Genomic DNA, 16,575 nt, shown 5'->3' with positions numbered 1-16,575 from the left:
AACTTTTATTTACATGATAACACACACTGGAAATCAGCTGTAATGAATAAAAATAGATAAATAAAACATGTTCTGTGGAGAGAGATAAAAACAAACAAAAAAGAAATGTTATCATGTTGAAACCTTTTCAGAATGTGAGAAAACAGGTTTATTTTGAGCTGTTTGTTTCTGTTCGTCCAGCGTTTCAACACTTTCATCACCAAAGTTACAGCATGGATATTAAAATTGGACCTTTTTTTGTAATAAACGCATAATGTACAATGTTTTTTTTTACTGATTCGGAGAGCACACACTCATGAACACACCTACATCAAAGCAGTACAAACAGATCAAAGCACTGATGTCTAAAATGACCAGTCATCTGAAAGAATTTCTTTCTCGTATTCTCTCTCAATCCCTTTCTTTCTTCCCACTTCCAACAAGTGATACATAATTTAACAAAGGAGATTTCGTGTCTCTCTGTTTCTTTGTCCGTCTGTTTTTCTTTAAACAGCCTTCAACGCAGCACAGATATCTGTTGATAAGTTTAAAGTTACATATCACAATGTGACAAATTATACAAAATCGCATATGTGTTCAAAGATTCCTGATCTGTGTTGTGTATGTGTTCAAACATTAGGGCTGTATACTGGCAAGAATCTGTCTTTGAATTTATATTTATTACAGTTGTTGTAATTGCCAACATCATGTTTTTAAGAATTTATACAATGACGAAACAAAATATCGCAATACGATATTTCCTTACAGCCCTGTCATACATCAGCAGTCTAACATCTATAAAATTTGAATCCTTGTTGCTGTTTTCTGACTTTTCTCTTTTGTTTTCAGTCACAGATACTTCACCCCTCCAGCCAGGAAGACCAGGAACCACTAACGGACCAACGCCCAGCTCCACCGCCAACCCAAGCTCTGCCTCCAGCTGACCCCTGTTCCACCAGACCCAACATCCCTGCTGACAACGCCACCGACGACCCCCTAACCGAGGGAGAAACGGATTATTTGAAACAAACCAGGAAACAGGAGGATAAAGGAGAGACGAAAGAGAGGAGAAGAACCTACACCAGATCCCTGCAGCTCCCACAGCCCTCCAAACTCCGCCTTTTCCTGTCTCAGACCCCCAGCTCCGGCTCTGCCGCCACCATGCCGCCGAGGATGGGGGCGGTCAGGCAGCCGCCTCATGACCCAGAGAGCACTCCTGGGGTTAAGATCAAAATGGCGGCCTTCACCTCCAGCTCCTCCCGCCTCCCCAAGCCGAAGAGCCACTGAGGTGTCTGCCTCTTAAACCACCTCCTTAACACGCAATGATGTGAGCCAACAGACCACCGACGGCCCTGACGAGTCATTCTGCTTGTGTTTATCAGTAATGATTGATCCTGAATGCCAACCTGTGGCTGCTGCTAGAAAACTAGACTTCCTGTATTCCTAATTTCTGATTATTATAGTCCGCGGACGATGTGATCGAGACGCTGAAAGCATCACTAAATTATTTAAGTTGTAAATGAGATGAAATATATATACAGTTAACTTATTTATTGTTAATATTTTGAGCAGTCTGACTGATAAAGGTTTCAAAACTTGGTGACACTTTATTTTACAGGTCCTATAGTCTCCTAATGATTTCCTTTAAAGACCCCAATATATAACATTAAATCCACAGGAATGTTCTTGGTAGAGGTGTAATGATACACAAAGTCTACAGTTCGGTTTGTGTCTTGGCTTCAGAGACACGATAGCTCATTAACTCGATTTAGTTCTTAGGCAAATGTCAGTAATGCCGTCGTAAATGTTTGCATACAGTCTACGAAACTGCGAGTCGGCGGTGCTTGGTTTTCAGTCTGCTGCTTTTACATATTACAGCTAAACGGTAAATCAAGTAATATCTTCATTGATATTTAGCATTTTTCTAGTTTGACAGTTTGATCAGATTTACTTAATCTTGGGCAGCGATATTGGGATGACCTTAGTAATATAACTTTTTAAAACTCTGATACTGCAGATGTCATATAGTTCATAAAAACTCTTATTCAAACTTCCAGCTGAGTGAATGTTCCACAATAGAGGTAAATATATATACATATATATATATATATATATAAAAGCGAGAGCACAAATGAGTCTTCTGTTGTTGCTTTCTCCATGACGCCTGTCTGTCACTTCCCAATAATTAATTCCAGTTAATTAAGAGTCTGTTAGCGAGTGCACAGCAGGTCAGCTGCTAAAAACTCAAATTTGTCCATATGAAAAATAAAGTTTTCAATAATAAATTATTATTATTACATAAAGTACTTTAACTGGAGCAATTACTTCAAGTTAAATTATCTACCAACTAAACTAAAATAACTCTATTTTCTCTATAGACGATATTTTTTTAGAGAAACTTTGGGACCGGTAAAATAAAGCGCTGCCAGAAACCTTTAAAATGATTCTTATACATTACGTGTTTATTTATTTCCTGGAGAAAACCAATAAAAGACATAAAAACTGAAGTGCAGAACAAATTTAAAAGACAATACTGGAAGCTTGTTGGTTCCTCTGTTCCTCAGCAGATCACATCTAAATATTCCAGCTCTTACTCCACGCGTGTTAGGAGGCAGTTTTACTGTTTGTGTGCCTGACTGACTGACTTCCTGTCTGACTTCGGACTGGAAGAAACTCGTCGAACCTAGCTGCTCCCCCACCCTTTCACCAGAACCTCTGCGAACAAAGAAACCAAGTCTTCCTCGCTGGGGAGGCGCCCAAACACAATGACTTGTATCCCAATGACCCCCGACCCATCCATCTGTCCGTCTGTTCGTCTGTTCATTTAAGAACCTGCTGCTCTGCAAAACAACACGTCTCCAAGGTCAGAAACCTCTGTTGTAGTTTTCATCCTCTAACTGTCCACACCTGTTTGTTCTTTCTTGTCTTTACTTGTAGTCGTATCCTTGTGAGTCCAGAGAACGATGATTCCTTTTTGAGTCCACCTAGAAAGACAAATGATTCCTTTGCTCCTGCGTGAGATGAGAAAACTTGACCGTCCTTGTTCTTGTTGAGAGAGAACTTGAGTTGTAAAAACAAGGTGTTTTTTCTTGTTATCTGAAGAGTCAACATGTTGGAGGAGCAAGGTTTTTAACCAGTCTCACAGAAGCCCTCAAGGTTGGCTAAAGACTGCAGGAGGTTAAAGGTCTCAGTATGCTTCAAACATAGCGCTTGTCTGCAAGTACAGTTTTGAGATACTTGAGGGACCAGTGTGTAGGAATTAGTGGCATCTAGTGGTGCAGCTGCAGTTTACAACCCCCTCACTTCAATCTCCTGTTCCAAGCATTAAGGAGAAACTACGGTCCCTAAATAGAACTACTGTAGAAACATGGCGTGTGTTGATTAAAAACGTCTTATTCTAAGGTAAGAAAACACAACAGTTCTTTTTTTCAGGTGATTATACACTAAAGAAAACATACCAATGAGTATTATATTTTATTTCTGAAAATAGATCCTCCTCAATGTTACACACTGGACCTTTAAGCATCTGCTATATTTATTAGAAAACTACGAAGGGAACAGACTCAGAATTGAGCTTGAGAGCAAGGTTTTTGATGACTGTTTTTGAAGAGTAAGATAACTAGTTTTCTTAATAAAAAGTTTATTTACAAGTACAGATATTGATACATTGCAACCCAATGGACTGGAAAAAGGTTGGAAACTACTGTCCAGAGACTTGTTGGAGAGAGATGAGGGATGCACATTGGACTGTTGGTTTGAACCATACTGAGGCCTTAAACTAACTGTGGTGACAACTGGAAGAACATTTATTTCAGTCTCAACATTCAACAGACAAGGAGCAGTTTTCTAAAGACTGAAAACTCTCTTCTGTCAGTTTATAACATCTTACATCACATTTTAGACTGAAATATGCAGGGTCCGTCCTCACATTAACATTTTGTCAGAGAAAACACCTGGTGAGACGGTAAAAGGAGCCCGTTGACATTTACTCTCTACCTACACAACGAGTACAATATTATCTCATTTACATCAGTGACTCTGCAGTGCTCTTCATCCAACACTGCTTGCTTTGATATTAACAGTATATGCAATAAAATATGCAACATCATACTGTAGGTTTAACCCCAATAGCTGACACTCTGTCCCACCCCCGTGCCCTCGAGCAACAGTGGAGGGTGGCGATGAAAATATATGCAAACTTAGCTAAGTTTTTCCTGCAGCCGCAGATGGTTTGTGGTCCTACAGACAATCCTAGAAATGTTCTTGGTCATCTGACAGAAATGACACATGCTGGTAACGAGGAACACACAGAGATCGCTGCAACCTCGGGACGCTTGAAATATTACTGATGAAATCTAAAACAACAACAGCACCAACAACAACAACAACAACAACAACAGCAGCAACAGCAAGTGTAACTAAACCCCGAAAATCAGGTGGAAAAAGCTAACCAGCCACGAGCAGCAGCTGCCAGACTACACGCTGGAAACACAGAGAGTTCGCTGGAGCTTTTACAGTCACTAGAAACACATTCATGTTGTTTGTAAAAGTTTCTGTGAGCTACCTGTGTTGTAACGTTAGCTAAGCTAGCAGCTCAGAGAGGCTAACTCTCCGGTGTCAGGCTAGAGTGGTTGGTTTTATATCAGCAGGGGTTGGTTGGTGATGTCACCTGCCTCTAGATCATCCAATAGCAAAATTAAATTGCAGTAGCTGGTTTCAACCAGTAGAGGTCGCTGTGCATTTTTAGGTCAGAAGATGTACAATTTAAATACTTTGCACTAAAATGTCCAGATTTGTATCTGAATCAACCAACAACACTCGTAAACACCCTGATACAGCGGTCATGCAGAGAGTTTCAGCAGAAAAAGGTGGTTTGGGGTTTAGTTACTTAAATGATCCATAAAATAATCCGACATCGATAATGAAAATGATCAAGGTTCTGCGAGATGATTCCTCCAATCAGGCGTCAGCACCTGATTGGATGAACACTTTTTAAAGATTTTAAAGTGAAATTAGCAGCTTTATTAATTATTCTTAATTAGCTTTCACAGACATATAAACTAATAACTTTACTTTACTTTTCCTATGTTCTTATTCCCTTAATTTCCCTCTTCTATTCACACCACCTCTTTTACCTTCCTTCACCTTCCTTCACTTCCTTCTTTCCTTTCCTACCCTCTCCATGGATTCTCAACAGCCTCCTTTCTTTACCCTTCTCGTCTTTTATCTCCTTATCTTACTGTCCTTCATACTTCCCCCTCTCACTTCTTTCCTAGCCTCCTCCACCGTCAGTTTTCCGTGCTGTTAATCAGAGCTGTGTGTTATCAGCGGCCTCCGACTGGGAGCGAACTGGGAGGATTTGGGGGTGAAACAAGAGCAGATTAACAGTTTCTCAACTGGAGCTTAAACTGGATTTACCTGCTGAACGTTCTCACCCCAGAACAGACTCTGAAGACAGGCCGATGCTTAAACCTGAAGGTCACTTCATCTTAAAGAGAAATAACAGTTAATCTGCCTCCCAGCAGCCCGCCGGCCAATTAAAATCCTCCTCTGACAGAACAGCTGGAAGCAGCCGCTTACATCCATAGCAGGGAAAGTTGTCGGTTTCAAACTCAGGATGAGTTCAGTCAGCAAAGACACGTTATTTATTGCTATTTAGGTGTACCTAATAAAGTGATTGTTACTGACGTTGTCCCCCAGAGGGCACCGATTTCTGCAAACACATCTGGGTAAAATTTCAAGTTTAGATTTGAGAAAATGATGATTAGCTAGTAAATTACCATATTTTGTAACATTGTGTGTCAGTTACACTATGTACATTAGCTCTCGAATGTCCCATTGAAATCGATCAATCACATATCAGACAGCTGTTATGATATTTTCTCTTCATGTTGAGTCACGGCGCCGTTCTTCTACTACTGACCTGCTCTTTGGCCTCCAGCTGAGGCAATCGGAGCTCTGTTAATTCATGCAAGTGTCAAAAAACCCAGCGGGGTGTCTTCAGATCCGAAAATCACTGCGTCTCACACACACACTGTAGACGGTTTATAGCTGCAACAATTTAACACAAACGTAAAAAAGAGGAAACACAAATTCTTCTTCCCTACCTCCTCGTTATGTCTCCTGGTTACCTTCCCTACCTCCTCATTATGTCTCCTGGTTTCCTTCCCTACCCCCTTTAATACATTCTAGCAAGTTGTTGCTCAGCTGCAAACACAGTTAAATCATTTCATTTCCATCATTTCACAGAAAGACTCACACAGGCACAAAATAAAACCCATTATCAGTTCGGTCTCAAGGTTTCACTCCGACCTTCATGTTTCTGTGGGGTGTTTCTAAACCGTAAAAAGGTTGTAAATGATAGAAAACAACTCGTTAATGGGTCCAAACTCTGATTTCAGCTTCTCAGATGTGAATATTTTCTGGTTTCTTTCAACCTCTCCGCCAATAAACTGTGTCTTTGAGTTTTGGACAAAACAAAACATTTGAGAACATCACCTTGAAAAACGATGATCAACACTTTTCATAATTTTCTGACATTTTATGGAGCAAATGTGAATATTTGCTGGTTTTTTTTCCGTCCCCTTCAGTTCTGGGAAATAATAACAGGCATATTTCACTATTTTAACATTTTAACTAAACAATTATTCCAGCAGGTAATTGGCAGATTAATCAATAATAAAAAAAAGATTTAAAGAAAAAGAAATTGACGGAAATTTCATTTAGACACTAAAAGGTAAACATAAGTCCCCAGTTGGATTAAAATAATCATTTTTATAATTTACAGGACTGATTACTGAACTCAGATTGTACTTTAATCTGCTTCATGAGAAGTTTTATTTAATGTTCAGAGCATGTTTAAGTTAATTTATCAGCATTAAAACAACGATACCACATGCAAACCAATCATTAAAGAGCTGCTTTTTACTTTAATTTCGCCTGTATTTCAAAATAAGAGCACAGTTATTCAGATAACTTCATCCTAGATGAACAAATCAAACCTCTGTAACAGAACCGGATGAATTGTTGTTGTAGTTGTTGTTGTTCAGTCACATCCACATGAACTGTCACACACACTGGAAACAACGGAAGAATTCATATTTGAACTGAACGTCACAAACGATGAAACATTAAATAAAAAGTAATTTGTTGGAATCTGCAGTAAAGTTGAGCTGCAGACACGTTGGCGCGCTGCTGCTGTTTCTGTTGATTGTTGTGTCCATTACTGACAACCCTGTGTGTGTTTTTCTGTCTAATCCAATCATCAGGTTTCACCATGTTTAGGAGTCATAAATGTCACTGAAATGGCCTTTAATAAGTTTCAGTTTTGCTCAGAAAAAGATCAAATATTGTAAATTCTCATTTGTTTTGATCAAACCTCAAATATTCAGCAAACAAATACTGGAGTCGCTGCTTTGGGTTAAATTCATAGTAATATACATTTCCACTGAACATAAGTTTCTCTTTTAACAAAAAAATGAAATTAATCCCAAAACACGTCTCCTTTTTTTGGAGATATTTCACATTAAAAGCCGAGGCGAGGAGAAATCATCTCTTTAAGCTGTCAGAATACTTTTAATGTGGAAGTGCAGGAAGTGTTGAGACCCACTGACAGTAGCTTAACAACGAGGAAAGTAGAAGAGACTTTGGAATAATTAGTGAACAAAAATGTATACAAAAAGATAAACATCAATAAATGTATTTGTGTATTTAATAATAATTGTAGACCTTTTTGTCCCTCCTGGTTCTCCGTCATTATTGGACCAGTATGAGTGAAAAAGGCTTTAAATATTATTCTGTGTGATCATTTGGAGAACAGAGCAGAAACCCTTAATTAGCTGTGGAAATGTATGTTATTACTTAAATTAAAACACTACAATTTGATAAAAGATATTCAAAACTTGAGGTAAATAAACAATTTGAGAATGCACAGTTTGATGTTTTGCAGGTTTTCCACAATAAGCTGCTTTGTTGTCGATAATATTTCAATCTCTGTATTTACGCATATTTAAATGGACGTTTAATATCTCCTGTTGTATCTGAACAACCTTGAATAATCACAATAATGTCTCTACAGTGTATCCACTCTGCTGCGTTCCTGTACTGTACACTCTGTGTGTTGTCTGGGGAAATACTTTTATTTTGAAAACTTGAAGGACAGGTATTTTATGTTGACAGACATCCTGCCATTTCCTCCCGATTTTGTTGAATTTAATTTGTGTGCAATAACTGCAGTGTTTTACCTCGCCGCCGCCCTAACTCTTATTTATGTGATAAACTGTACAAAGTCTTACTCACTGTAATTATTATTGTTATTATTATTAACACTGAATTGTAAGCTTGTAAAGCGTCTCAGTCTAAAAATGCACTTTAAATGAAACCAGACGATTTGGGGGCTCGTCCAGCTCGACTCTTAAACACAAAAACATCTCAAATTCTGAGTTTTAGTTGTGTTTTTTTGTGTGTTTTGGGTCATATAACCATCACTTTGCATTTATGCTGCATTCATGTCCAATAAACTCACCTTGAAAATGTTCCCACGTGACGTAAATGCGGCGTTCTCGCACACGTTCTGCTTCTCTTTACCCACAATCCCTCGGGTTACAGATACCCGCTCCGTCTCTTTAAGAATATCATATCATCATACTTCCTGTTTACCTGCGTCAGGCCTGTGACATCACATCCTGTTTTGTGTGACCGAGCTTTGATGACGCTGTTTGTTGACTCCCTGCTGCGATTGGCTGATAGAGCCCCTCTGTTGCTTATTGGTTGATATTTACTGTCCTCTTCTGTCATTGGCTGAGACGTCTCTGATGCTGCTGAAAAGACGAATGCTAAAATAAAAATAATCCACAACAAAAGTTTGTTTGTTTTTTTTACCTTAATTTCTTTGGATTTATGCGTCTGACGGTCGAAATTATTGTTATTAAAGTTATTTAATATTAGAAATATAACCATGGTTACCTGGTGTCAATGGCAATCATACGTCTGTTTGCTAAAAGCTAAAAATCTAAAAAAAATCTCGTCTCGACTGCAGAGGTTCAAAGAACCTTTTAAAAAACAAACAATAATTAATATTGTTCCTTGAAGTTTGACGCCATCACATGACAATCAAATCGTTCATTTTACAAATATTTTATCTGCAAATTGTAAAAAAGTTGATGTTCCCCCACCTTCATTAAAAATCCAGCATGGAGGATTTAGCGCCACCCAATGGTGTAGTTGCAGATCTCAACTCCCTCGCTCCCACCCTCCTCTTCCAAGCATAAATGAGAAACTTTTTTTTTTTTTTTTTTTTTTTTTTTACAGATTATGAATATTATAGATTATTCACAGACTCATCCAGTAACTTTTTATCTTGTAATTTTGACTTTTTTTCTCAAAATTTACTTTTTATCACATAATTATGACGTACCACCATTTAACTTTAACAGTTTTTTAGATACTAATACACCAGATAAATGTAGTTTACAGTATGTGGGAAGTTTTTTTTCCTCCTTTTTTATTACAAAACATAAAGTATAAGAATGACAGTTCACCGTATGGATCACATGACTCTGACCAAGAAACAGTTTGACACATAAGAACCCACAAAGCCGAAAACTGTTGTTACACACTAACCAAGCATGGGGATGTTTTCACTAATTTTTTTTCTTATTTTTTTAATTTACTGGCAGTAATTGGCTCCATAGACTCATAGATAGATAGAAAAATAGTGTAACAACAGAAATTGTCACACAGTTTTGGCAGAGATCAAACCAACGAGATGTAACGTGTAGATTTTATTACCGTTGGACGAAGCCAGGCTCGCTGTGTCCCTCTGTTTCCACACTTTATGCTAATCTAACCAGCTCAAGCTTCTGTTCTAAACTATTTTCTTGGCGTAGAAGCTGAGTCATCCTCAAGTCCTCCTCTGCTCTGCCGCTGGGGTGCGACCTTTGACCTCCCCCATCTGCGCTTCAGTCTAGACTCTGGACATCTCCTGACAGCCGACTCTTCATCCCGACCTCAGCGTGCGTCCTCGTCCTCGCAGACATCCTCAGACTTTAATATCTGAGCCTGGCGGCTGGATAACGCTGAGGAATGTTCCCATTTGTCCACTGACACCCTGAACACAGCGGCACTGATGGTCAGCTGAGACGTCGCTCCGTCTTGATGAAGGTCGAACTGACTGACGGCGTCGATGGAGATGAGGATGATGATGATGAGGTGGTGTTATGGAGACAGGAATGGCCCATACCTTTGATCCTTCGTTGTATTTTATCCAACATCCATCGTTCTCAAAGGTGAGATGAAGTTATTCTTTACCTCATTACTCTGCTGTGTGTGTGTGTGTGCGTGTGCGTGTACATTGTTCACAGTACGATCAATGTGACTCAGCCCAAGAAACAGTTTGGCATATAAGACCCCCATAAATAATAATAATTAAGCTTGTTTTACAGTTTTACACAGTTTTGTTTTTTATCTCATATTTTTTACTTTTTATCTGCTAACACCTGGGGCGCCAGCTCCACCAGGTGAACTATCCAGGAGCCCCATAATTTAGATTTTTTATCATAATTTTTAACTTTTTTTTCTTATCATGGGGATATTTTTTACGTTTTCATCTTATTGTTTTATTTTACTGGCAGTAATGAGCTTCCATATATCTTGAATCATTTCAGGACATAATCAAAATCTGCACCCTGTTTCCTGTGTTGAAGAGTAGAGTTAGTTCTACCTGAGGCGATTAAAGCGTTGTAACTGAGCTCATGTTCATCCAGGTGTGTGTGTGGGAGGCATACATGTTAAAAGCGTTCCTGTGTGGGATGTTTCCTGGAATATCTGAATGTGTTTTCGAGCCCTCGAGCTTAATGAAGAGAGCAGCTCTGCTCCGCTGTGTTCTCGCCTCGAGCAGGCGAAGAGGAAGTCGTCTCATTCAACCTTTCTGGACCGCCGCGTCCTCGTTGCTCATATTTTATAACTGTGGAAATAAAAGCAGGCTGACCTCACGTGAACTTTGACCTCCACGTGTAATTGTACAAGAAAGAAATGTAATTTACGGAGGTCGATAGAAAGAATTAAAGGTTTTTGTTTATTCACTTAGCATTTAGTAGCTAGCAGTGTTAGCTACCATAATCACTTTTTACCTGCTGGATGAACAAAATATTCCTACAGAAAACACTTTGGTTGACAAGTGTTTCGTTGTTTTTAGGATTTAAAGTTTTAGTCTGTATCATTTTTAATCTTCCATACAGTGTGGGCAGTGATTGAGACGTCGGTATGGAAGCCCATTTCTGCCAGTAAAATAAAAAAACAAGATAAAACTGAGCCTTGATAATCTTACTGTGGAATTTTTTTTGTTATGAAGGTTAAGTTTTCATTTTATTTTTAATTTAATGGCAGAAATGGGCTTCCTTAGCTCTGAAATCATTTTGGGACAGAAGAAAAATAAACAAAGTTCAGTAAGTGCAAAACAACAGTTTAAAAAAATTAAAATACTATTAAACAGTAGCATATGTAGGAAATATATAAAGTTTTCTCTTTCCTCTCTCCAGGAATAATAATTGATTTTGTCCTTCATTGTTTCCACCTGCTTTTCTCCTGCATGGAACAGGGGAAAGACAGAATTCTGGGAAATGCTGGCGCTCCTGTCAGATAAGGCAGAAAGACGAACATCCTCCCGTCATTAATACCTCTGACCGCGTTTTTATAAAACAGCTTTTGTGGCTTTTTCTAAATCCTGAGCGTCGTCAGCCATTTTCTACAAATTATTCTATTAAAATTATCTCAGTTTGTTACGACGAGCCAAAAGCAGCGCTGTGGTCTCCGATAGCAACATAAAATCATCATCATCATCATCACTGCAGTCTGTGTCCGTATATTTCCTGTAGCATTAAAGGAGGCGTCGAGGTGAATAAATGTGATTTTAATGAATCTGTGATATTGTGAGGTCAGTGAAGCAGCCGCAGCAGCTCGGATTCATTATTAACAATAAATGTGTTTAATGAGCCGTGCTCAGCAGGTTGTTATGAACGAAATGTCGCTGAAGCTTTTCTGAGAGTTTTGTTTGTTGTATAATCATGTGATCAATAAAACCTAGTTACTGTTTTATCGAAGAGCTTCAGGAAGGCAACAAAAACTACAATTAAAGGAGTTGAATGAGTTCAAGAAGATGTCAATAAGGCCTTTAAAGCAGGTTCAGAAATAAAAGATCAAAGCTCATTTGAAGATACTATTAATTTATTTCTTTATTTTATTTGTTTATTTGATGGACACAGAGCAAGAATGCTAACAATGACAATATACAGATACACAAAGACAAAAAAACATGAACACTTAGGCTTGACAATAAAATAAGTCAAAATTATCAGATCAAGTCCATCAACTTTTTATCCCATAAGAGTTTTTATCTACGTTATCTCAAGTTAAAAGTGATTTTCAGATTTTCCTTATTGAACGTGGTTCCAATATTTACATCCCAGTTGTATTTCTACTACTTTTAAAGTTATAGTTTTAAAGCTACTTTTTAAAGTCGTTTGACCTACAAAACATCATCTAACATCTTGTTTTATTTGACAAAAGTGCAAAAAATATTGAATCTGTGATCATATACAACCAAACAAATTCCAAGCAAATTCCTTCAGTTTTTATTAAAAATATCAGGATTCTCACACGTCCTCAAAAATCAGCTAAACCTGGAAACTAGTTTTCCAGTCATGGAAACACCTGGATATTGATTAAAATGACCATAAATCGTTGAAATTAACAATTTTTGTAACTTTAATTATTATTTATTTTAACCCCTCACTCGTAAACCATGGTGTGTATTTGGTTTGAAGCTCAACTGTTGGATAAACTGCTGCTGTGACGTTTCACAGCAGTTTTAATGGACACAAAGCAGAACAGAAAAAAGCTCCTTCTTCATTTCTGCTCCCATGTTGGTCCAGAACTGTTTACACCACCTGCAGTGAACTTTAGGTGTCAAGTCTTTGCAGACGGTCACATCTACACTCATCCAGTCTGTTCTTAATGTTCAGATTTACATTGGTGATTGTGGTTAATCATTTGCATCCTGTTTATTCCGTTAAATTAAAAGTCTGATGAGTTTTATTCCATTTGTGTAAAATTCACAATACAAGACGGAGTCGTCACGCAATGAGGATGATTTTGTGGTCCTCTCACTTCAGGTTCTCACTTCTGTTTTTTCCTGACAATAAAGGACAGCACATGCTCACAAACGGTTGTATATTACTGGTCCTGGTGTCAGATGGAGAAACAGGCTGAAAGGTCGTCATTTTAAATGAAAATTGGTTTTCAATTGTCTTACCTGATTAAAGGTGAACATTTAAATAAAAAACCTGCAAACATCCAGTGAGCTCTCTCTTTGTGTCTTCGGTGCTAAAAATTATTCTCCCACAAACACTGACTGCCTCTCCACAGGTACAAGCTGTCCTTCATTCAGGCTAAAGAGCGGCTCAGCAGTGAACAAGGTCATGACATTTTCCAGCCGGTCAGTGAATGCTTGCTGAGTGAATGCAGAGAAGAGAACTCATTAAAATACATTAAAATGCATTTACGTGCAGCACATCTTCAGAGCTTCGAACAGCAGGATTTTCTTTCACTGTTTGTTCTGTAAAGTCTGCACCGCTGAGCTGTGACCTGCGTCCTGCCGGCAGCGTCTGATCTGGAAGTTTACTGTCTTGTTGTGCTCACTGTGAGTCACTGAGGGCGAAACTGTGGGCCAACAGATCGGATAAAACAAGATAACACAAGATAAACTCTCCTGCAGTGTCTCAGGCAACGAGGTGGCAGCAAGGACATAAAAACAATCAATGAAAACTATTGAATAGGATGTATAATAGAAGTTAGACTTCATCATGAGGGATTGCAGACTCAAATAATACTGAAATAACTCGTGTTTATAATAAAGAGCCTGATTAGTTTGATCAGTTTGATGAGTTCTGTGTGAGAGCTGCTCTACCTCAGATACACCTGAATGAAGGTTGGATCCATCTTCTGCCTCCCATCGTGGTCTGGGTTGCTCAGCTACTTAATACAATACAATTACATGGCAATCATGATAATTAATAACTTAATCCATTGGATTACATAAAAATTTGATAAATGGACTTATTTTTTTCTAGTCTTCCGACCACTCAAAGCGCTTTTACACTACGTACCACATTCACATTCACCCTTTCACACACAGTCACTCAGTGATGGCAAAGTCCATCGAACAAAAACTAACATTCATACACATTCACACACCGATGCACAGCATCGGGAGCAATTCAGGGTTCAGTATCTTGCTCAAGGATACTTCGACATGTGGCACCAGGAGCCTGGGAATCGAACCCACAACCTTCTGATTAAGGAACGACCTGCTCTGCCTCTGCGCCACAGCCGCCCACATATTTGATCTTATATTAAAGAAATGGACGCAGACAAAAGTTTGAGTTTCACAAATATTATTTTCTCTCTTTAAATGTCTCAAAACACATCATTTACAACATCATTTACAACATTTAACATTAAAATGGATAGAAAAAAAAACTTTGCTGCAATAAATACCAACAAAACTGGATTTTAACCACCGTCAGTCTGACGTTTGGAGGAAAAACAGTGGGGAGTTGTAGAAAAGTAATATAATTAGTAGTGAAATAATTCATGTTTATAATAAAGATTCTGAGCAGTTTGATGAGTTTCTTCTGATGAGTTCTGTGTGAGAGCTGCTCTACCTCAGATACACCTAAATGAAGGTTGGACCCAATCTTGTAATTAGTAACATAATCCATTGGACCTTATATTAAAGAAATGGACGCAGAGACAAACATTTGAACACAAATATTTTTTCTCTCAAAACATGTCGTACTGTATGCTAAATGCACAACGTTCATGGTTTCTTGAAGAAACAAGACAAGAACAAAAGAAGAAGAAAACAACAGTAGAACATGTTGGTACATCTGAACTCTGAAAATGAGTCTCAGTGGAGGTTTTATCTTTTTATCTGGAGAGTCAAATAAATGAATTAATAAGTTAGTAAGTAACTATTTCACTTTATGTCCTGTGATGGTTTCTGTCACAATTCTTCTTTGTTCAGCTCCTGTAGGATAATATTTGATTACTCGTGCAGCACTCAGAGTCCCATTTACACCTCACATTAACATGTGATCTGCATCCAGAGCTGGAAGAAGCTCATATATATTTTACTGTTAACCAGAATTAAGTAAAAGTATTTCCAGGAGGACACAGATGGGTTTTTTCTCTTTCTTCCATTTTTAAAGTTTAGTTTGACCTCTTTGTAACTGCTGTACACACACACACACACACACACACACTGTCCCACCAGTCAACTGTTACCTGTCAGCTGAAATATCACCTTGGCAGAGGTCAACTGAGGTGTTTCTGTCTCGCCACCAAAAAAGTTCAAATCAGGTTTTGACCAAATTACACTCATACAGATAATCATACTGTATATAATATCAATAATAATAATACTATTATAATTGATAAGATTAAGAAATAAGCATTTAAATACACTGATACATCAGTGTTAACAATTGAATAATGTCTTATATATCAGTCACAAGTAGGGATGCTCGATATTGGCTTTTCTGCCAATATCCGATATTCTGATATTGTCAAACTCTCAATGTCCGATACTGATATCAGTATCGATTTCATTTTGGCACTAGATCTCAGAGGCAAACAATGAGCGTTATGGCCAACCAGATTCCATTGAGAAAAACATTAATTTTACCTTACAGATAATCGTGAAACAAACTTCAAACTGGACAAAAACAAAATAAAACTCACCAAAATCGTCTTTATTAGTCTTTCCAACAATCACCAACTCTGGTTTGGTGGAAATAAATCCTTAATTCACCGACGTAGATGATAAAAACAGCAGTTTCAGTTGGAACAGACCGGCTATGGAAACAAACCACAGAGAGGCTGCGATACAACACAGGCAGAGGGAGTGAGACACCATGTGACTCTGTGTCTTTATATAGAGAATAGTTGTTTGCTGATAATTGTCCATTATCTCTCTATATAGTATATATCTATATATATAAAGTAAAGGACCTCAGTACTTCTTTAATTAAAGCATGTAACCAAAATGTTAATTATAAGGAGCCCGTCTGTGACAGCACTGACGGAAACCACTCTCTCAATCTGGTTGTAAACCAAAGTCTGTCTGTCGACCATCTGCCCACTCAGGCCGGCCAAACATCTGCAGTGTGAGCGGGCCTCTGGCCTCCTTTCAGACACCAACAGCGAGGGCAGAGTGTTTAGAGGTGACAAATCTGTGGGTGCACGGTTCCAGGTAGCGCGTTTAAAGAGTAAATGCAGTGTGAATCGCTCGCTGTGCCTGAACCCAGAAACCCAGCAGCACCTGCTCAACTAACACAGGTTTATAAAAAGGGGGGATCTGACAGGATCTGGCAACTCCTCATATTTCTGATGATATCAGTTTGTGTGGCAAACAGGAATAGGAAGGGTTGAATCTGACGTCAACGGGCCCAAAACTCCTGTGTTTATATGTAATAAATGTAGTTTCTCTTCTGTGCTGGATGCAAAGCATAAATTGGAAGCGTGGCTCGGCATGATGGC

At 38.4% G+C, this 16,575-nt stretch overlaps 1 protein-coding gene across 7 annotated transcripts in view; it reads left to right on the top strand.

Moving 5' to 3' along the window:
* The window catches only part of LOC127372968 (serine-rich coiled-coil domain-containing protein 2), a 43,709-nt gene extending 34,869 nt beyond the window's left edge, over positions 1-8,840 (top strand). For 5 of the 7 annotated variants that reach the window (XM_051416956.1, XM_051416955.1, XM_051416954.1 and 2 more), the window contains exon 14: positions 829-8,840. In XM_051416956.1, coding sequence (XP_051272916.1) covers positions 829-1,266 — 438 coding nt within the window. In that variant the 3' untranslated portion in view covers positions 1,267-8,840. The remainder of the gene's footprint in view (positions 1-828) is intronic. The other 2 variants (XM_051416957.1, XM_051416958.1) reach the window with 2 other exon arrangements.
* Positions 8,841-16,575: the final 7,735 nt, after the last annotated feature.

Source organism: Dicentrarchus labrax, unplaced genomic scaffold (genome assembly GCF_905237075.1).
Source record: "Dicentrarchus labrax unplaced genomic scaffold, dlabrax2021, whole genome shotgun sequence".
NCBI classification, from domain to species: Eukaryota; Metazoa; Chordata; class Actinopteri; family Moronidae; genus Dicentrarchus; species Dicentrarchus labrax.
Note: the sequence above shows the minus strand (reverse complement) of the source record. Positions and strands in the feature narration are given on the sequence as shown.